Genomic DNA, 22,420 nt, shown 5'->3' with positions numbered 1-22,420 from the left:
CCACTTTGTTATTCTAAGGGAATGAAAGTGTTCAAAGTTTCAGCCAACGAATCTCACAAGCCCCTCTTATTACGACGATCAAACTATTGAATAAATTCCCCATTAAAAATAAGCGGAGCACGTTCCCCATACCAAAATTCCAACATTTAAGAGGGGAAGGAAGACTATTTCTATTATTGTTTTCATTGCATTGTAATCGACATGATCTGTTGTTTGTGATCACATTACGAAAGAAAAAAACAGACCAGCTTGAAATTAATTTTTGGAATATAGTTAGTAACTACCTTTAGCTGGATTTTATCATGTCAAGTTGATTAAAGGTCGTATCATAAGGGGATAGGAGATTCATAATTTATGAGCGGAACAGAATAACTGGTAGGTTTCTACCATTATACTTTCATGAAATTTATATTCTAAGAAGGGAGAGGGAGTTCAAATATTGTTTTACAAACCAATTCTCCCCGGGCTAGAACGGGCATTTCAGCTAGTAAATGAAATGAAATCTTTAAGTTTTACGTCTCACGTTTATGCCGGCTAGGCTAAAGGAGACGGTGATGATGAGAAATAAATGAAATATAGGAATGAAGAAAGTGGAAGGAAACGGGAGAACTCGAAAAAACCTATGCACATGATGTTTGTCCGCCACAAAGCTCACTTGGCTCGAGCTGGGTTCGAACCAAGGACCGCATGCACCAGAGGTGAACGCTCTACTACTGAGCCACCGCGGCCCCTCTGCATTTCAGCTAGGTATTTATGTGTGTGTTTGTGTACATTTATTATATTTAATCTTGTATTCATTATCCATGTCCATGTTTAAAATTATTGCTTCACTTATTTTAAGCAAATTTACATGTAAATCACTAAACATAAAAAAATAAATTACTTGGTCATTCTTACTTTGGTAACACCAATGGCGCCAATATTTTCACTAAAACTTGTAGTGCCGTTTCCAGTGCCCCAGATTCCAGCTAAAACACAACCAACACCTTCTATGCCAACGCCCCTGTTTATTGCATGAACAGGTGGGGGAGGAGCACCTAAAACAAAAATAGTCACATTTTTTTCATATTTTGTCAAAAAAAAGTTCTTTATATTACACTAGATGTCTTGGTGTAAATTATTTGCATGAATGAACTTTTAAAATACATTAATTCGCGCGAATTATCGAGAAATTAAGAAATAAATTATAAGAAAGGTTTAAAGTATATATGACTAAGAGATAACAATTAACAATCAGAGTTTAGAGGTGGATAATACCATTAATATATTTACTTATATCAAATGCAGGCCAAAATTTTACTTCAATCGGAGCCAAATAGAGTGTTTCTGTATTCAGAATAATTCTTGTATTGGAATAGTCAAAGCTGAATTAACTGTTGTAGGAATAAGTGAAGTACACAATGCACTTAAATAAGTTACTTTTACATGTCATCGGTCCAATGCCAAAACCAAGAATGTGGTAAATTTGGGTAAACGCACGAATGTAGCACATCCGTCGTTTTGTCGTTGCATTACCTTGTGTTGATGCTCATTAGCATTTTAGGAATCCACTATAACTCAGGATTGAGGATCTTGCATTTGAATCTATCTGCCCAAAGTAATACGAAATTGCACTTAAGAGAAATTGTCAAAACTTGCATATTCGCGGTTTTGGCATTGGACCGACGATGTGTTCTCAGAATTGTCTGTATATGAGTACATGCATCAAAACAATTTCTTTTTATATGAAACAATTAGGTATGCAAAATGGCACTTACCACTCAATCTAGCACAAGCAAAATAATCGCCTAAAGACTCAATAAAGCCTGCAATAATTCCAGCTAACATTCCGAAAACGGCTGACGCAGATACTGTTGGTGTTCCCCATTGACCTGCAACAAAATAGGACTAATTACACTATACCATAATGAGTAGTTCGGTGGAATCGAGAATGTTTAATTCTTAAAGTATAAGTTTCCATGCTTAAGGTTTACAATCTATTGTTCATTGTTCAATTTCTCAACTTCTTTATTGACGTGTTTCTTTGACAAATAGTATGATATAGCAATTCTTATGTAAAGACATTTTGAATTAAATATAATTTACTTGTATGATTGCAATGTGTTTGAAATGTTTTGGAAATATATTTAGAAATTGCTGTTGATATCAAGCGAATATTATCAGTTGAGAATAAGCTACATAATTTTTATATTTTGTGTGTTAATCTTGCATCGTGACGAATTCGTACTTTTTCTGTATAAGGTGAACATTTAGTGACTATTTAAACTGTAAACTATTCAAACTATAATCTCCATTAGAAACCATTGATAATTTATTTGTGTAAAAGAACAAAAGAAAGCTATAATATTTCGGAAATCATATCAAAGCGAATTTTTCAGCTTAACTTGCAATTTATTTTTATTTTATATTTCTTTCCTTGTAAAGAATGCATTATGTCTATGTGTAGAGGTAAATTCATATCGTAATAGTAAAATAGTGATAGATGTGTTTAGTAAAATTCATACATATTTTATTGTTCATCTTACTTGAATTTCTTTTGTAAACTTTGGTGAAGAAGTTCGGTTACAAAAAGTGAAATCAACTATCATTTAACTTACAGTACGTTTGTTACAACAGAATATGAAAAGATTTTATATGAAGTTAGCCTCTTCGTCCATCTCATTTTTCGTCGAAATGATCCCTAGGTTTTCGTTTCCGTTTCTTTCGCGTGTAAGAAAACTTTCATCTAATGATGAAGTCACCTGGCGAAAGTGCTGAATGAACTTTGTCCTGTATTGCCAATGATGTTATGATCTTGTGTGAAGTTACATGTGAGTTCGTTAACTCTTGAAGAGATGATTCAATTACGTTTAAAGTATTTTTTATCGAATTAATCCAATAAATGGTGAATTTATTTTGTTCACCTAAGCAAAATGATTATTCTTTGGAGCAGGGGCGTCATTTCAGACTTCCTTGGAGGAGGCAAAAGTACCACCGACATAAGACTTTCACGTTTTGTACTAGTATCTTAGTAGACAATCGATTAAAGTATATGTATTCCTCAAACTCATGGGGGCGGGGCAATTTTCCCCTCCTGCCCTCCCTAAATGAGGGCCCTGCTTTGGAGCTCTTTATTATTTTAGTGCAGTGTAATTGGAAAAGTGTAGAGGGCTCTTAAATGCTTATTCAAATTATTGGTGCGCTTTCCAATATAACTTGTCTGTTTATCGTCCAAGTTTCTTTAACTTGTATAACAGAGATTTTGTAAACATTATCTGATTGTCTTTAATGTCTTTGGATAACTTGCTCCATATTATTATTCTGTTTCCTATTTGTTTGGCATATGGTGGCCTGAAATTAAACATTAGAAGAAAAAGAAAGTAAAACAAAATAGCTCCGTGCTAGTGTGTTTGTGTTTGTGAACGATTATTCTGGACGTGGAAAAAACTACAATTAGGGTGTTTTGTGTTTTCACACTAGGCTCAACCCAAGTGCATTTTTATTTCCTTGAATAGTGTACTAAAAAGTAGTACAATATCGATGTTACTAACAAATTATATAAAAAAAGTGTCCCTGAAAAATGTAGAAAGCTTAATATATTAAGAGTAAATTATCCTTTTTCTAAGTGATGACGCATTGGATAAAGGAACAGAACTTTCGAGAAACGTCTAAAGTGAGGTTAACCAGGAGATTACAAAAAAAAAAAAAAAAAAAAAAAAAATAGTTTAGGCCTAGATTAAGCTGGGAGGTGGAGGCATATACATATCTTTACCGTATCTTTTAGTGTTTATATATTTTTCAAAATTTTTGAGTAGGCTCGTGTATACCCGGTCTACCGGCTAAAATCTCCACTGCTCATAGTACGTAAAAGGTGCCACAGTTCACATCTTCAAGACATGTTTGGCCATATATTTAGCAAACAATTCAAAAGGATGCGTAAGACGCCCTTATCCCCGATTATCTGACCTTTTGATTTGATTGAAACTACAAAAAACATATAAGTATTTCAATATTGATATTGATATTTTATATTGCTGCTATTTACATTGACAATATAAATATGAAAATATAAACATACTGTATATGATACTACTATTGCACATAGTATAGGATTATGTATATAAGACAAATCAGCTGATAAGGTGATGCCGAAAAAGGAGTTGTGATGTAGAACACTAACATTCTTTCTTAACAGTCGTCTTATGCATCCTCTTGCATTGTTTACTTAATATGTGGCCAAATATATCTTGAGGATGTGAACTGTGGCACCTTTTGCTTACTGCGACTCTTAGCATGTTAGAGATAAACTACTGAAAAAGTGAATAAATTTTTGATGTGAAATAATTAGATATTACACCGAATTAAGTTTATTTTATGTTCGTTTCAGTTACAATGTCAAACGGCTTTCTTGCACCTGAGTCAATCAATTTTCCATTTGTCCGTAGATATTTAAAAAAAAATAACGTTCATCTTTACCAAACTAGATGTGAATAACACTGCTGATAAGGAACTGGATCCTCGTCACTTTTTCGAGAAGAACAAGAAGAATAACATCTAAAATTTATGATGAAACTTGAAGAAATAGTTATTCTTCTTCAACCTCTGTTAGAATTACCAAACAGATTATTACGAATGCAAAACAAAATTAAAGAGGACAAACCCCAAGGAAAATTAATACAAAACAGACTAAATTTAAGCAACAGAATCATAGGAACAGATTAATAAAATAATGATTATTTTTTCTTCAACTATTATGCATCTAAAATGTTATCTGAAATTCTTCACTTTACGGAAATAAATACTGCTTTTAAAAAAATACTGCAAACCAAACAAAAGACGTAAGACTGTTATAGTAAGTACATATTTCACATTTTAATCTTTGCTAAAAAAATCTTGATCAGTATTTCAGAATTAAAATAAATACTTATATATCACTCAAAATAAAAGACTGCTATATGCTACTACACAAGAACGACTTTTTAAAAATCAAATAGCATCACAGTCACTTTTCGTAATTAAAATGAATGATCTTACTGTAATATGCTAAACGTATTCCAAATGTATTAAAGGTATAATAAATAATAATACCCAGAACTTTTCATATGGGTATGTGTGAAAGTAATTAAAGCTAATCTGTACTTTTAGTATAATATTTTTACTCATTTTAGGTGTTTTCAGCATTTTAAAAGAAAGAAAATGATATTTCAGTTGAAAAAATACCGATAACATTTTAGAATGTATGACAATTGAAGGGAAAAATTAATCATATAGGGTGTGCGCTGGTACATCCAATATATACTCATGTGATTTTGTCCTCGTCAGATTTTTTTTTTTTTTTTTTTTTTTGCATTTTGTCCGTTTGGATTTAGTTCCCACATTCGTTACTACAGCCATTTTATACAAGAGTTCCCATCTGCATACAAACACGCTAGGAGTCAAGCTTTTCAGTGCTGCATTTCCCTAAGAATTTCCTCCTCGCATAGAATTGAATTTTCTTCAAAGATCAGGCAGAATGGGAATTCCCGTTCTGAATAAAGATAAGATCATTTAAAATGTTTTCTACAAAGTCCTGGAGGGCTTTAGACATAATGAGAATGTATCTTTTTAATATTGCACCCCTCTAGTTGGGGTGTGTAAGGAATTTCTGGGGATGTTCGAAAATTTTAGGGGGGTGCTGGGGGATGTTAGGGTGTGTAGATGAATCACTGTTTATGTGGTCTTGTCGTTCCTCCTTTCTAGTACAATTTTCCACTAACTATATCGATGGTCCGGTGCAGGGCTGAGCTTAGCGGGTGTTCCCGATGTTGTGATTGTTGTATGCCCTTAACTCTGAGAATGATTTGCAAATACCGTAATATCTTCTCTCTTAACCCTTTATTCAAGGCAGACATGGCAGAATTCAATCACTTCTTATTTTAATGTTGATCGCCGTACTAAAAGCATAATATATAGCGAAAAGCGGTTTTGTATAATCAATTAAGCGTAGTTTCATAGTTTGAAATGAAAATTACTTGATTCATGGAAAGTTTTACGAGTTTTTTAATTCTTTAATAAATTTATAATATCTATATTATATCTATAGCAATTTTATTATATCTTTAGTATATTTATTTTATCTATAAGAGAACAGCAAGACATGATACACATACATTTTTGTAGGTAAGCAACTCACAACCTTATGAATTAAATCTATACGATAATGACATAATATTATGCCATTTTTCGGTCATTTTCTATTTTTCCACTGCAATAGTTGGTCACACTCTGACTATATGTTGCGAAAAGTTCATAATGAGTTAATTTCTTATTTAGCAATAAATTATTCCTATTTAGCAACATAAGAGTATATTTTGTTTTAACAGAGCACTGAAAGTATTTTAGATTTAGTATATACGGTTGTGATTTGCTTACCTGCAAAAATGTACATATCATGTTTTGCAATCTTCGTATAGATATAGTCTATATCATTTTAAGATTTAGGAAGTGACTCATGGGAAATTCTGTGGTATGTATTACTTCTCTGGTTACCTGGATATGGAAATCTGAACCACGGAGAATCGGTGATTATTCTCATTTTGAGGTCTGTTCTTCCAGAATTCTTCTCGGGTAACGCATTAGTAGCAGTCAAGATGGCGCAAATACCCCACATAAATAATATGCTTAGCAGCATCTGGAAATAAAACATAAAGTGTAATTAAAATAATAGAAAAAACATAAAGTGATGGAGTAGCAGAAAGATCAGTTAATACTGCATTCATTAACCACACTTTAAACAGAATGTTTTTGCTACGACTTACGACAATCTAATTTCAAATGTTGTAACATACATTAATCTCCCAAAAGAGGTCTTTCCTAGTTTGTAGACCGAAGAGTTTGTTTAAAAACCTTATAAGAGGATTTCAACTAGATAATAATAATAATAATAAATACCAGTGGATTGTGAAATTAAAAAAAAAAATGTAGTACGATTTTCAAAATATAAGTAAGTACTGTAGAACACTTGAACGTTACTGTACTTGTGATTCATTTACGTGGTAATGCCGTATTCATGAGTCGTAATACAAAAAATTGAACATATCCATTGTAGTTCTCGAGATCATCCCGGTTATATCGTAATTTGAACGTTTCTTTCCTACAATATCGTCCCCGAAAATCATCATCAGTGAGTGGTCGTACGGTCAAATCAGAGTCTACGGGTGTATTGCAAGTGGATAACTTGCTTGGGTTAAGTTATGAATGTGAGATGGTCATAGTACTTCCATAGGTCTGGCTGCGGGGGACTGCACACGTAGATCCGCATTCCACACTCAAAAAAGTTCAAATGAGAATAAAGGCGTGAAACTATTGATTTCAATAAATTCATTTAGGGTAGAATATCTATGATTGTGAATAAGAAATCTACAACCAATTAGTGAGTTCAGTATATCAGTTTGATTCTTATACAACGGGAGCTCATAAAAGTTTGCACATTGGGCCTTAAGTTATCAAATAGTACTACTAGGGCCATGAAATTTAGTGTCCATGTATTTGTGTCTTTTATATGTTACTCCATGCATCATCTATACAAAGGTAGGCCTTCAAAACACCATACAGAAAGAAATCTGACGGAGCTAGGTCCGGACTAAGGAGGGCTGAGATACCACTTCCAATCCTTCTGATTGCCTGCTATGAGTGATTGACAGAGTGGGGCCTCGATTTCTCTTGGTGCAGTTTGATGGCTTTAGTTTGGAGGTCCGGTCCCTTTGTTGTTAAGAGCACGTCGCAGCTTTTCCAGTGACAAACAATATTGCTCTTTATTAATTGTTGCACCACGTTCCAAAAAATCGATTAAGATTACGCTATGGTCATCCCAGAAGAAGATGGCCATTAATTTGTCCATTGATCTGGTGAGTGTTCTTTATTCTTCCTTTGTACCCATCGCTGGATATTGTTGTGGTCTAATGTCCAGGAAGCAATTTGCGTCGTATAGATGTGGCTGAGTGATCGCTTATCTTGTACAAGAATTCAATGACCGAAAGACTTCTTTTTTTACTTAGTAATTTCTTGTTTCCTATGCAAGTAAGTTATACCAAGCAGTAAATACCAATATTACTTTGACATAAATGTGAAACCATACACTATGACATTTTCGGAAGGGACATTGCATTACTTTGAGCGTTGTTCTTACCTCCATCACATTTGCGATTTCTGCAATTGTGAGCCAGAGCAAGTAATGAATGAATTTTTACTCAAAAGTTAAGTTATTTTGAAATATTTAACATTAACGTTATATGCGATCGATGGATTATCACACTGAAGTGTTTGCAGGCAAAACTTATGTTAACGCTATTCCTCAAGCAATGCCATAAGCATGGGATAGATGTGCACAAGGAAAATAGAAGATGCATAAAAACACCACTCTTGTCAAAAATAACAGGGAAGAAACAGAGAAGCGGAAAACAAATAAAGGACATAAATTAACAAAGCACAACTTTCATCAAGAAGGCAAGTAAGAAAAAAGTTCAGATTTTATTTACCGTTTTCTGCTTTCCTATGTTTGTCGTTTTAAGTTTCATACGTAATTAATAAATAAACAAAACAATGAACTCAGATATAAGTAGATAGGCAAGGGTGAACGTCCCTATCATTCAAAGTAAGACACTAACCCATTGTCTTTTTCCCAGACTCTCACCAACCACCTGCAAGTGCTACAGCGGTATTTGCAGTGTAGAGGTCAGATTAATGGTGATCTATTTTATGATAAATGAAACTACCCTCTCACCTCTCCCCTCCTTACCTCTAAAGACACATTGGTTAAACAGGAAACCTCCTATATAGTACAAAACTATCATTAATTGAATTCACAGTACAGCTTTTAAAGGAATTTGGTAGCCTAATGAAATAATAGAAAATAAATTTAATGTTAATTAGAAATTATATAAATTGAAATGAAAGAGTTACAGAATATTAATCTTACCGGAAACAACTCGAATATTGGAAGTCTTGACGTCTTTCCTCTAAATGTAGGGAAAGGCACTTTTACTTTTCGTAGATACTGTGATAAAACTGTTAGGAGCACAATCGAGCTAACAAGAAAAAAAGTACGTCAAGAAATTAATACATTAACACTGAAGCATATACAATACAGTATTTGAACTTTTAAGATTGTAAATATTGAAATTAAATTTATTTGCATTATTTTACTAGGCTATAGTTATATACTTTTGTTTACTTGCACAGTGTATTGTCTACTTGCAGTGCGTAATTCACTCATTGTCACTAGGATCATACTAAATTTCATGAGTTGGAAACATGTGAAGTTTAATTTTGGTTCTCCCGTCTCTGAATTAATCGTTTGAAAACTTTGTGTGTTTAAAAATATACTCCTTATTTACATATACACAATGGTGGAAACGGATTTAAGAACGTCCAGTATACATTGTGTTTCAACAAAGTTTTCATCACAGAATGTGTCTGTAGAGGGCATGCTAATCTTAATTTGATGGTTTCATCACACTGGTCACCATGGAGCGCATGTTGCAAGTAGTGTAAACAACATGACGTCTGTTGTGCATGAGAATCCATTGTGCATTAGGGTGTCCCTTATGCATACCCAAAAAAACGAAATTCGAGATAATCACTGGGCCACCTCTTTTATTTTTTCCTTTCCATATAAAATGAATTTGAGCAAAATTTCAGTTTGATACGATAATAATTAGAGGTCGCTCAAGCTCAACAAAGATTATTAGCTTTTTTCTATTATAAGCCATTCATACAATTACAAGAGAGCCTTACCTGCGAAGGTCTACGTGACCGAATGGAAGAAAACATTTTGTTCGTAACACATTTGGTGTAAATACCACTTTTTACACATACACACATTATATATTTAAATACAATACATAATTACACACACTCATACATCCCTAGTGATTTTCTTTACTACGAGTTTCTTTCTTGCAGTTGGGGAAATTTCGTCTGTGCTCTTGGACAACTTGCAGCAAAAACTGTCTTTGAGATTCATCACGAACGATCGCTCTGTTAAATTCTTGTGTTAGAGCAACTGCTCTTTCAGCACTATCATTCACAACGTTCAAACGTCGAACAATTGCCAATCCCATTTTAAAGTCTTCACTTTCATCCCATGTACTTGGATTACTCTGCAGAAAGTTTGTAGGTATGCCAAGTCACTGAAAGAACAGAATCGATTTTTTGCAACAAATGAATCAATTTCCGCATGCAAATATTTGCTTGGGTTATCAATAATCATGCGTTGAGACGGAGTATTTTCCCCTTCACGTCCTTTTAGAACCTTTACCGTTTTTCGTTTACACTCTAGCGACAATGTTTGGTCAAAAAGCCAAAGCGACCAGCACCTCACTCAAATACCACAAATGTCCCATCAGCTTTTGAAGCGCAGCCTCTGCAACACGTGGGATCTTGCTCTTGAATTGAATAAGTCCTTGAAGTAGTTCCAGATCACAAGCGGGAGCAAGTTCAGCATGCGTTGCTGTAAACCATGCTTTAACATAAAACACAGTTTTAAAAATGCAGACTTCTTGGATTCCCTTTTCTTCCTGTTTGATTATTCGAAGCTAAGAATTAAGCATGTAAATTTTGAAGCTGTATAGTGCCTTCGATAACCACCTGGCATGATGAATCGCACCTGGTCTTCTAAAGTGAACTCCTCTCTGTGGTTGTTGTTCAAGGAAAATTACTGTTAATTCTAGAAGTTCCAGATAATCATCTCTGTAATGATCTGACTGCAATTGACGTTGTGCAAAATCCAGAACAGATTCTACGTTGTTTACCAGTAAATCAGACATAACTTGTTTAAGATACCGGGCTCATATTTGGTGAGATCGATTTTGTCCCAAAATTGTTGTAATGTCTCGAACAATGCGACTTTGGGCCCAGTCGTTACACTACCACAAACGCAAATTTTAAATACGTTACCAAGCATGAATTCCAAAATGTGATGACGACATGGAAAGAAGTTTTTTCTTTAAAAGACGATGTAAGTGCGTGCAGGTACCCGATACGTTCCCAGTATTACTCGCAGTTATGTCAAATCACAGTGCAGCTACTCTGTCGGCAATTTTCCAGTCCTTTAATAAATCAACAACTGATGTAGTTTGTGCAAGACCAGTGGTTTTTTCTAATTTTGCGTCTCCAAGCACTTTGTCTTCAGTTTTACCAGACAAGTCCCTAACAACCACAGGTGAACGTTCTGTTTTCTTATTGTTGTACTCATCCATTAGTTTGCTGTCCTGAACCTGAAGTGGCCCCTCGGGTTGAAATTTGGCTTTCAACATTTCCGCTTATGCTTTACGATGATGTTGCCGATTACGTGAAACTGTTGAGCGGTTTATAGCTAGTTTAGTGGTATAATGTCCAAATCTCTGTGCAGTAGCAGTTATTAAATACGTTGCTTTCCTAACGCTTACTTTAGTTCTATCTAATGTTGCACACAATTCAGAAGTAAACACACTCACTCTGTCTTGCTCGTTTCTTTGGTGTTACCTTCTGTAGAGTTGGTTGAAAGTTGTGAGTAAAAGTGTCATTAGAAATTGCATTTGAGTCGTCACCTTCGATTTCATCAGAACAAATACCTGCATCCAAACTCACCACTGTTTCCTTGCTTTGACGTTCCAGTTCTTTCTGTTTCATTTTGTTAAATATTTCCTGTCTCTCTCTAGATCTCGACTCTCTCACGGCAAGTGTTTTATCCACACCACGCATTGTTCCTGGACGGCCAGGTTGTCGTTGCGCTATAAGGAAGTCTTTGTCTTCTCTATTCTTCATCACATCCAAAGCATTAGCACAAGCGATATCAAACATTTTTTCTAATTCACCCACAATTTTGTTTTCATTATTCACTTGTTTATTAGATTTCCTACTGGCATTTTTCTTTAATTTGCACCACTTCTCAAATAACTGTTCAACATTGGTGACCGTGTGCTTCCTCGCACGAATTGGAATGCGTGCTCTTTCCCAAAATTCCTCAACTTCTTGCATTACACAGTGTGAACTTTCTCGCACAGTCTTTTTTAACAATAGGTGATGATGGAGAAACAATTTCAGGACCTGTTTATTGGAAGAGAGTTTGCTAACATGGTCTGTGCTGCCCAGCAAGTAAATTTTACTATTATTCCTAGTCGAGTAGGAGGTTTTCTTTTTCTGCTCCATTTCTCACTCAAAACTAATGCACCGAGATCCTCTCAAACGTCTTACTGATTGATGGTACACCAAACACCACGATCTACAAGCGTACGAGATACAGTAAAGAAAACGAAAGCTTTTTTAACCAAGTTTAAATTTGCAGTTTGCACTGAAACAACAACGATAGTTTGGTTATTTAATAAGAGAAAGACCTTAAAATTGATTTTTAAATATAAATTAAAACAAAATCCTGCACACAGATTAATAAGACGTTAAACAGCAACGCAACTCTGTGCAAATTGCACAAGAAATTATAGTCAATGGCTCTTTTCTTTTGTTGCAATAGTGCTGCTATCTGTTAGTCATCTCTTGAAGTATATACGAATATAAACATTCTATATACCTGATTTCAAAAGGCTTGAGCGACCAGTAAATATTTGAATATTAAAGAAATTTTTGATGTATAACCTATTCTAACGAAAAAGAAAAGAAATAACGGGTGGCCCGCTAATTTTTCCAATTTTCGAAAATAAGGGACACCCTATTGTGCATGGATCACAGTCTGGTGTAATACTACAAATGCCAGCGAATATCTATCCTATAGATCGTGGTGTCAGTGCGTTACGGTGGTGTGCACAATGAGAGACACATGGGTTTCCAAAGTTAACATTTTCACTTTTCCAGCATTTCCGCAACGCAGCTAGGAACATCTATACAGAAAAGCTGTTCGGGCCGATATAACTGACAAGATGGCGACCACTAGTGCAGAGCTACCGTAGCCCCATATGAGCACACGAACAGTAAGCAATTAAGTTTTGGAAATAAGTCTACGTCTCTGCAGAACAATAAATGGCTGTGTTAAGTACACACAATGTCTCTGTGTTTCTCTAGTTGTGTCATGCCTTCATATACTTCGACTCCATCAGATTTTGGTTACAACGGTAGCGGTTAAAACAACTACTTGGCACGGTCTTTATGGGTTAAAATGCATCGAAAACAAGTGGAAGAACATCGAAAACAGATGAAAACACTTCTTCTCGTGTAAACTTTGTAAGAAAATGCATACGCTCACAAAACTATTTACGTAAAAGATTATATACAATATAACATATTTTTGTTACTTGGTATGAATGCCAAATATACTGCATAACATTTTCAATGTCAGCTGTTCGTAAAATCCCTGTAACGCAATGAGCAAGTTATAAATTACAGTATAAATGTATCCACCTAGTAAACGGGACTTTCGAGTCTGATGTGATATGGTTGCTAAATCATTGTTCTTAACAAATGAAATATTTGATGGATCGTTGACGAATAATACGATTATCGATATTAGTATTTTAATGACTGGCTTTCACCATACCAGCTGGGGTGTTACTAAAAACTAAAAACTATTTAAAGAGTACCGTGACACTCCTTCGCTCAGTCACCCAATTCTTAAACACCTCACAGTGTTAATCTCACTCTATTTAACATCTGCTCTGCGTAAACCGGCAACACCGAATCTGTGTTAACTGCAACACCAAATACTTGGTCTGGTATTGAAATACCACGCTAAAATGGTAGTCATGCTGGGATCACTTAACTGCGTTGAAATTGGGTTTTATTAACGCCATCAATTTTTACTGTGTAGGTTTCTCTCACACATTTATCCTGACATCTGCTCATCTTGAAGACGTCTTGTCTGTGGCATTGGAAGAGACTGCAATAGCAAGTCAGCATATTCTAGTCATCAATATACGCCTACCCTGATGACTTAGGTCTCCGGATCTAAAGTCTATTAAGCAAATGTGGAAGGTGCTGGCACACAACCTGACTGTTAAGCGGATACCAATAACAAATACTGTTGAGCTACGCTAAGATCTGCAACAAGCGTTGGCTTTCATACCCTATATAGACATTCAGCACATGTAAGACCGGCTACCTTCCGAATAGATGCTTGTGTGGGACTACTGTAGTATAAAAATGAAAAATGATGATAATTTATTCTGGCCTTTAGTTCCTCTAAACTTTCTTGAGCTGTGATCGCGGGACCAACACCACGGATCACTACATAAAGCAGTGGACTGCACTTAAGTGGAGGTGGTGTTTTGTGACTCGAAGTTTGTAGTAACTGAACTTTTGCATTGGTGCCAAACATGGCTTGATCCATTTTATAAATGAGATGTTGGTAGAGATCTGGATTAGTTGTTTTAAGGACGCTGCCGATCTGGGTTTTGATGAGTTGATGTAAATTCAGGTGAGCAATATCGTACCAGCTTAAGATAGAAAGAGTTGACGTTATGTAAATTAGGTTGTAGCTGAGAAAGAGAATGGAGAAGATTCCGGAGTTTGAAGAAATTATTTCCATAGGAGTTACAACAACGGTGACGACTGCTGAAGTAGTCTGAAGAGACGGCCGTAGCTTTCGGTGGACTCCGTAGAGCTTCGCATAAGAAAGACGAGCAGGCGATCATGAGTGGTCATGATCTCTAGGAGGTTGAGCATTAGAATTTTCAGAAAAAACAGATGTTTTTCGGGTTTCGAGGACGAGTTGTTTCCCGTCGTGGTTCTCGTGGTGGTTCCATAATCGTCGGTAGGAGACCTTGATGTTTATTCTTACTGAAAAATGTGAAGGCCGGGGTGAGAGACATGCATCGTTATCAATGACTTCAGAACACTGGCGGATTAAACCAAACGTCTTGGGGGGGCTCTTTGTTGTGGAGTGGAAAATGTTCCCATAAATTACCCCCCAAAAAAGAAAGATAAAACGGATTCAGGAAAATAGGGTAAAAGATATAATTGCTACGGAATTTTCACCACAATGCCCCCTCCGCCGAAAAGATATTCTGTCTACATGCCTGGTCGTGGCTGTGCTTTACTAAATATTTCACTTGAAAAAATATCAGGTTAAACATTTCTTAGAACGCTCATAATGGTTCTGTATTTTAGTAAAATGAATTAAACAAAAGGACAAAAGAATTTACGACAAGTTACAACGCAAAATGCGCTTTTCGGTGAATACCACCCAAGGCGTATCTGTCGATATAATATTGTCGCGATCTACGACAATGTTCCTGTAACATTCAAAGTGGCTAGTCCTCCCACCTTCTCCATTCCACCATTTCATTCATTGCTCATCAGCACCGTCTCCTTTAGCCTAGCCCGCATAACCATGGGACGTAAAACTTAAAAATTTCATTCTCATTTTTTCCATTCAGCCGCTTTTCACCAGAACGAGATCGCAACCACGTTTTCAGTCTGTGCAATGTGGATTAAGATCGTTTTGCATTGGCCACGCTCGAATGCAGGGTTTCAAGTATGCACAGCAGTTTTCGAGTAGTCACGTGAAGATCTTCGTCACTGGTGGTCAAGGCTTCCAACGCAGTCCGTGATAGAGTTTCACCTTCCTCTTTAATTCTTTTCCATTTAGAAGTATAGAGTGCAAATTCAGAACTAAGGAGGAAAAATAGCATTTTTTCTTCAGTTCCGATAGTTTTAGAACGCGGAGGTGTTGCTCAGAGATTTGTCAGTTGCACGTGTTGGCAATAGAATGTTGAGCCCGTATACGTTTAAAACTTCCGGCGCAAGACGCATTTTGAGGTCTTCTACAACCGACTCTATCAACGGAATGTAGACAGTTCTTCAGTAGTAAGATGTCGTGTCATCTGCCCTGATGTGAGTACGATGTGTTTGTCTTTGGGTGAGATGAGGAGTTCGAATCTGCACGTCGACACTGGCAGCCATTCTGGATATTGCTTCGAAAATTGTCTTGAATTCTTCTTTGCTGTTTGAACGCTTCTTGTTTAATGCCTTATAGTGTCCTGAATGACATCTGACGTTGCGTTCATGTCTAAATCTGTCTTCTGCAAAAGACTATTAAGGAGAGAGTTATCGTGAGAACATCCTGAAGACAAGTAATAGTTACGATAAACTCGCTGTCGTGCATGGCAGAAGAAAGTGCCCGTGCTCTGGCTGTATCTAACTTGGATCACTTGGAACACACTGTAGAGCCTCACTAATTTCTTAAAATTTCAAGTGAAATTGTAACACCATGTCGTTCCGTTCAACCCATCTCGTTTCACAAAATGTCTCCAAGTGGCCACCAAGCGTAAGCTTAAGGACAGTATTACGTTTTGACGATGCAGTGGAAACCGCAATGATCTCTTTCATCGTTCCCAGACATTTCCTCACGCACTATACTGACGATGACCTGAAGATGGACAAGTTGAGGCTGTGGTTGCAAAATGAACAGTGCAGCGCGTTTGAAGTCTCCTTGTGGATCTCCTGCACTGCCCCGCGACTTTGAGAGGTCATGACGGCGCAACCATATGTACCAATAACAACGCTGTTTTTCGGGTCGAGTGAGAAGTCTCGTAGCAAAGATAGAACAATTTCTCGAATTTTTCCTCCAGTCAGTGAGAGTTCGGGCGGTTCTGCGTCTTCGGATTCCGAGCTCGAACCAATGTCCTCACGTTTCAGCTCTGCTGATCGAGGATCAATGAAACTGAAGCAGTCTTCTCTTATTTCACCCATGTGTTCGTACCTTAGCATTAAAGACAGCTGAGATGTGTGCGAAACGTCCGTAGTCCCATCAAACATAATAGAGTAAAACTGACCCTCCCGCACTCGATTGACAATATTATAGACGTGATTTCTCATCCACAATCTCAATGAGGCCATTTTGTGTGGTTTTATTGGCAAAAATTGTCCTTTTCGATGCTTTCTGCCAGTGATTCTTTAAGACATCATTACCACAAGTCATTCTAAATTTGCCCAATTCTCGAAAATTGCCCTCGTTGAACTCAGTTTCTACACCGTCACCATCTGAGGTAAAATTATCCGCACAAGCATCTTCCCTGTGGCCTTGAAAAGCAATGCCTTGCCTTCCAAGGAATATCACATTCTACAACAATAATTTCAGTTTGTCGCGATTACTTGTCTTCTTGACGAGTTGATTTGATTCTCGATTGGTTTCACTGGTTCCCAGTAGTTTTTCAGAAACGTTTTTCCGACGTCAACAGCGTTAATGTACTATTATGCCTTGTTGTGAGTTTCTAAAATACCGTAGAAAGAATCGATTTTCTTCAAAGGTTTAGACACAAGAGTTTGGAGAGGCACGTTTATTCGATAGCCTCATCCAAACCCGTTGCAAAAAATGAGCAATATTTACAAAATAAATAAATAAAATAAAATAAAATAAATAAATAAAAGACCCCTCTCCCTATGGATAGTTTTCCTGATGTTATGGCCTCAAGTAAAATCGTCCTTCTTCCTAAAATGTATGATATTATGACTCGAGTTATCGTTAGCGTAAACGTGGCATGTTGGACAGGCACAATTTTTAAATAGAATTTAAAGAATTAACCCTCTTTTGAAATAACGCAAGAACGATCCCAAACTTTCGTTCGTGTGGTGGTAAGCTACAAGTAGCAGTGTGTGTAATTTTAATATTTTGGAGGGCTCTTGGAGGGACGATCCCCTTTAATCCGCCCCTGCTTCAGAAAGGCAAAGTCTTTCGTCTATCGATCCAAAATGTATATAAACAGACCAAAACCCTCCAAAAGGCGTGAAATATCTTTTTGTCTATCTTCTAGAAAGTGTATTTGCACAGTTCTTGAAGGTACGTTTCCTATACTTCGTCACAATAGTACAATAATAGCGGTGAGAAAGTTTAGGTTTTATTCAGTAGAAATTCCTTACAGCTTCCTGAGCTCTATCTTCAAAAGGTTTCGCAGCAAAAAGCTTGGACACAATTATACTTCCATCTTGTGGAAATTTGTTAAGTTAAAAGCCTACAGTGAAGCTAGTTGACAGAGCGAGTTGCTCTAATACTTTTATGTATCGTTTCCCACATACACTAGATCAACTGGTGCTAACCATATGAACATTAATTGTATAAATAATAATTATACATACGCATACCTTATTACTTTACCTTTTTCATTAATCTATTTACTCTTGATCATTTTGTTCTTTCGCCAAAGAAAGTATAATAAATTTAATATTATTTATACAATATTTATGCACGAATTTATTGTGTTGCACTACTCGGAGTGGTTACCTGAACTATCAGAAAGAGTACTATATATTTTGTGTTATCACCTTCTTGAGTTTCAACTCCATAATTTGTGTTGGATATTCTTAAATGTATTTCCATCAGTATAATATACTGTATGATCGATCTTCATAAAAGCGTAATACAACTAAATCGTTTTTAAACTTAGTAATTGATCTAGCAGAATCACTGAAGTTGTTACATAGCTTCTACAAGGTTTAAAGACGTGCTGATAACAACTTTTGTTATTAATTGATGAACGACAAGTCTGCCAATATAATGAAGAAGAAAGTCTGTCATCTTTCAACTAGCAGTTGCTCAAATGGTTCAATTATTCATGAGCCATCGGAATCCACATTTTCGATTACATTTTCCAAAATTTTAAACGCAGATAAAACTGGAATTCCATATTATCATTGAATGAATATAATGCATTATCAATGAAAGAATAAATACAGTATAAATCGGAAGACTAACATCTTTTAATACGAGGATATAAAGTCACTAACAGAATACGAGATTTTGATTTTATTTTTTTTTTTTATTAAGAAATGATTGATTTCAAAAATGAAAGAAAGAAAAGAAATGAAAGAAGAAAAGAAAAGAAATATATTATTTTCCAGAGAACAGTAATTGTAGCGATTTACTGCCTGACTACGGAGTAAGAAAGGTAAATTTCTGTTTTGTGTTTGCTAAGGACACATACTTTTACATTAAAGATTGTCCCAGGAACTCTCACGTAAATATTTGACATAAAGTGTGGTGTCATGCAATAGCATCTTCACTTCGTTTACATAGACTTCGTAACTTCGTTCTAAACTTCATCACTTCGGTTTTAAATATTGATCCTTATATTTTGATCTTATTTCTATGACTTTGAATTAAGGAGACAAGCGTTCCAGTGTACAGTACAACACAGTATATGGATTTTTTACAAGCTATGAGATTTTAAATCCAGTAGTTAGTCTGTTTCCTTGACAACAATACCTTAGTTCAAAGTTCTGCAAAGTTACAGTGTTTAAAATTGATATTATCACGATGTTTTTCTTAACAAGAAGAGATAGTAAGTTGCAACTGAAAAGACTTCAATTAGATATAAAATGCACATGAGTTAGTACCCTCATTTAACTAAATAATTGTGATGATAAAGTCTTATCTCCTACTAAACCTTCAGCTTTCATTTTCATTCCATTAACTTTTACTTTCATTCACTACTTTTACTTTCATTCACTACTTTTACTTTCATTTACTTTCATTCATTCATTATTTTTCTTATTTCACTGGTTAAATGGCTATCTTTAAACTTAGTATGTGTATATATAACCCACTGACATACTATTTTCGAAACTCATGCTGCAACCGTAAACACTAATCTATTCATCTATCTATATAATATGATATAATATTCGAAAGATATTTTTTTTCAGCTTTAAAATGGTATAAGACTATTGAAGACTCGCTGTAAAAAACAATGTATGTACCACCTTGCAATTGTTTCACTTATTTTATTTTTTAATACCTTTATGCCTTAGTTAGATTTTTGTGCTTCGCTGTATGCTAGGTTGTATTTCTAAGCAATAATATTTTTCTATTTTGTGACGCTTGGGCACTATATACTATCTGTACCTACTGTTACAGTGCTATTGTTTTTGGCACTTACATTATTTTTTACAGCGAGTTTTCAATTCATTCCACCAACTAACAGAAAACTAGAACTAACTAAATAAAAATATGGCAGAGACTATTTCACAGCCTGCTGTGCATTAATTTTCCTCGTAAACCTAGTCACCACACAGGCGGCTGTATATGCCAATAAGTTAAGAACCACAAATAACATCACATTTACATATGAGGAAAAGTGTACCTGATAGCAATCCACCAGTTGCCCTCTGCTAAGTTAGCTGCAACGTCGAACATACTAAGTCCAACCATCGTGATTGTGGGAACAATTGTCAACGGAGTTATGTGTTTCAATATCACACCTATTAACCCTGGAAGACACATAACTTAGATACAGTACAAGTATATATTACAACAATTTACAATTGAAACGTTATTGTTCACAATAATTATTAAGTTAGTCTAATCTTTAACTTCGTGTTTCTTTATTATATTTTATTTAACCTTTTGACCCTCGCCTGCGGATGAATGTAGATTTCAAAAATCCATTGTTTCACTGGCCTTCCAACAGGATTCACTACCGAAACTGTAACAAACAATTACAATTTATCTTCAAAATGTCTTTTAACTTTATTTTTTTTTTATCTTGTTTGAAAGTATTTGAACAAAAAGTGAAGTTACGGAATTTTAAGTTAACCAATGCGCGCAGCAACAGTCAAGTCATGAAAGAATATGGCTTTAGCGAGAGATATAAAATTCGGTAAGCAAAGGGTTAAAAGGATTTATGTTTGTTTTAACAATTCCTTTCTGGTAGTGTGAAGTCCGGGTGAAAGTTTAAAACGCAATCAAAGTTCCGAGGGTGTACTATTTGAATATTAGTGTCGACAGTGTAAAGTCAGAATGGCAGTATTTGTGAATTGAAAGTCTGATGGAAAATTGTTATGTTATGAAGGGCATTTATACCGTATTAATAGATTTCCTTTTTGCGTAAATTAGGCAGAACAGGAATTAGGCACAACAGGAATTCCTGTTCTGCCTAAAGATAAGATTAGATCAAAAATGCGTTACAAAGTGCTAGAGGGTTATTAGGCAGAACAGGAAGGAACCCATGCGTCCCCCTATCTTTCCAGACCCACTTTCAGCCCTGGCTGGGGAATAATTTTATAGCTTCTTCTTGAAGTCATGATTTATTTTGCCTCATGAGGTAATATGGTGTCTCAATGGTGTCTCATGAACTAATATCGAATTAGAAATACCAGTTGAAACCGATTAACATAGGGACATGCATTGTCACTTTTTGCTTAAGTGCCTAAGCCGCTACTGTTATTTTTCATATTTTAAAATTGAAACTTATGTATTATGTGAACTACTAGAACACTCAAGAGTAAGGAAATATGATAGTCAGAGTACGAACTTCTGGAGAGGGGTTCGGATAATTCCCTAATTTAATTATTTTGGATTAAAATTTCACCCCCTAATAGTAATCTGCTGGGAGTGAATAAAGTAACACTTTTGCCAGAAGTTTAAAATTAATTATGCTAATTCATACCTAATTTCGTATATAATTAATGAGTGAACTAGAGGTTAGTATTATCTTTAATCTTACAGGTATAATAATTACAAATGTTGAAATATGTGAATACTATTCCCAAACATTACAATGAGAAGGTTTTTTTTTGTTTTGTTTTAGTTCTGTTTCTCTCACATTTCCACTATTATGGTGTTGCACTCTGATGGGAAGTAATGCAAATTGCAAGGAAGAAATAGAATAAAGTAAGTCGATTAATAGCAGCCGTTGCACTACGAATTCATTTATCAAAATTTCCTGCTAGTGACTTGCATATTAAGGGAAGTTCTTTATCACTATTATTATTATTATTATTATTATTATTATTATTATTATTATTATTATTATTATTATTATTATTATTATTATTAAAACTTTGTCTTTATTTGTATTGAGGTGTAAATGATAGATAATTCTATTCCTAACTGCATAGTAAGGCAACAATACAGGTAGGCCTACCAGAAACACATTTGGCTAACTTTATGCAGAAGCGTATTCAATATATTGCCGTTTGATTTCGTCTGTAATTTTAAACATATAAAGTTACCAAAGAGAATCAATCTCTTGTTCATTCAAGTTCAGCCTTGGATGTAGGTTTTTTGTCCTGATTTAAAGAACCAAATTGTCTAACATCTTAATTTAACTAAGTGTGACATATTTTAAGTACGGAAATAATACAGTTTCGATAATATTCCCCTTTGGTTTTGTTTCTGGTAAATAAGATGTTACAAGGCAGTGGCGAATCATGAAGGAAATCACATAGGTTTATATATATATGTAGTGGAGCTCTTTTGTGGTCAAGCAGTCAGCGTACGCGCCTTTGACGTGGGAGACACGAGTTCGATTCCCAGTGGGAGCTCATGTGGTTCGGATTCTACGTGAATCAGTAGGTCCCGTCTCATAGAGCCACGCTGCTGAAAGGAACGTTAAACTCAAAATCAGCAACTAAACGCAAGGTTTAGTAGTTCAAGAAAGATTTTCCTTTAGTTTGAAGCAGTTGTATACATGAATTAGTCTGTTAGATAAGTTTTCCTTAGTTTTAGCGATTATATACAATAATTGGTGCGTTAGCTAAG

General features: G+C 35.4%; 1 protein-coding gene across 1 annotated transcript in view; it reads right to left on the bottom strand.

Annotated features, from left to right (window-relative positions):
* The window catches only part of LOC145668573 (solute carrier family 23 member 1-like), a 109,359-nt gene that overhangs the window by 20,488 nt on the left and 66,451 nt on the right, over window positions 1-22,420 (bottom strand). Inside the window, exons 5-9 of the mRNA XM_081736574.1 lie at window positions 20,022-20,148; window positions 8,936-9,044; window positions 6,508-6,649; window positions 1,758-1,871; window positions 898-1,037 (exon numbers count right to left, since the gene is read on the bottom strand). Of these exons, the coding sequence (XP_081592700.1) occupies window positions 898-1,037; window positions 1,758-1,871; window positions 6,508-6,649; window positions 8,936-9,044; window positions 20,022-20,148 (632 nt within the window). The remainder of the gene's footprint in view (window positions 1-897; window positions 1,038-1,757; window positions 1,872-6,507; window positions 6,650-8,935; window positions 9,045-20,021; window positions 20,149-22,420) is intronic.

Source organism: Thermobia domestica, chromosome 13 (assembly GCF_964235325.1).
Source record: "Thermobia domestica chromosome 13, izTheDome1.hap1.1, whole genome shotgun sequence".
Classification (NCBI taxonomy): domain Eukaryota; kingdom Metazoa; phylum Arthropoda; class Insecta; order Zygentoma; family Lepismatidae; genus Thermobia; species Thermobia domestica.
This window is presented reverse-complemented; position numbering and strand designations above follow the sequence as displayed.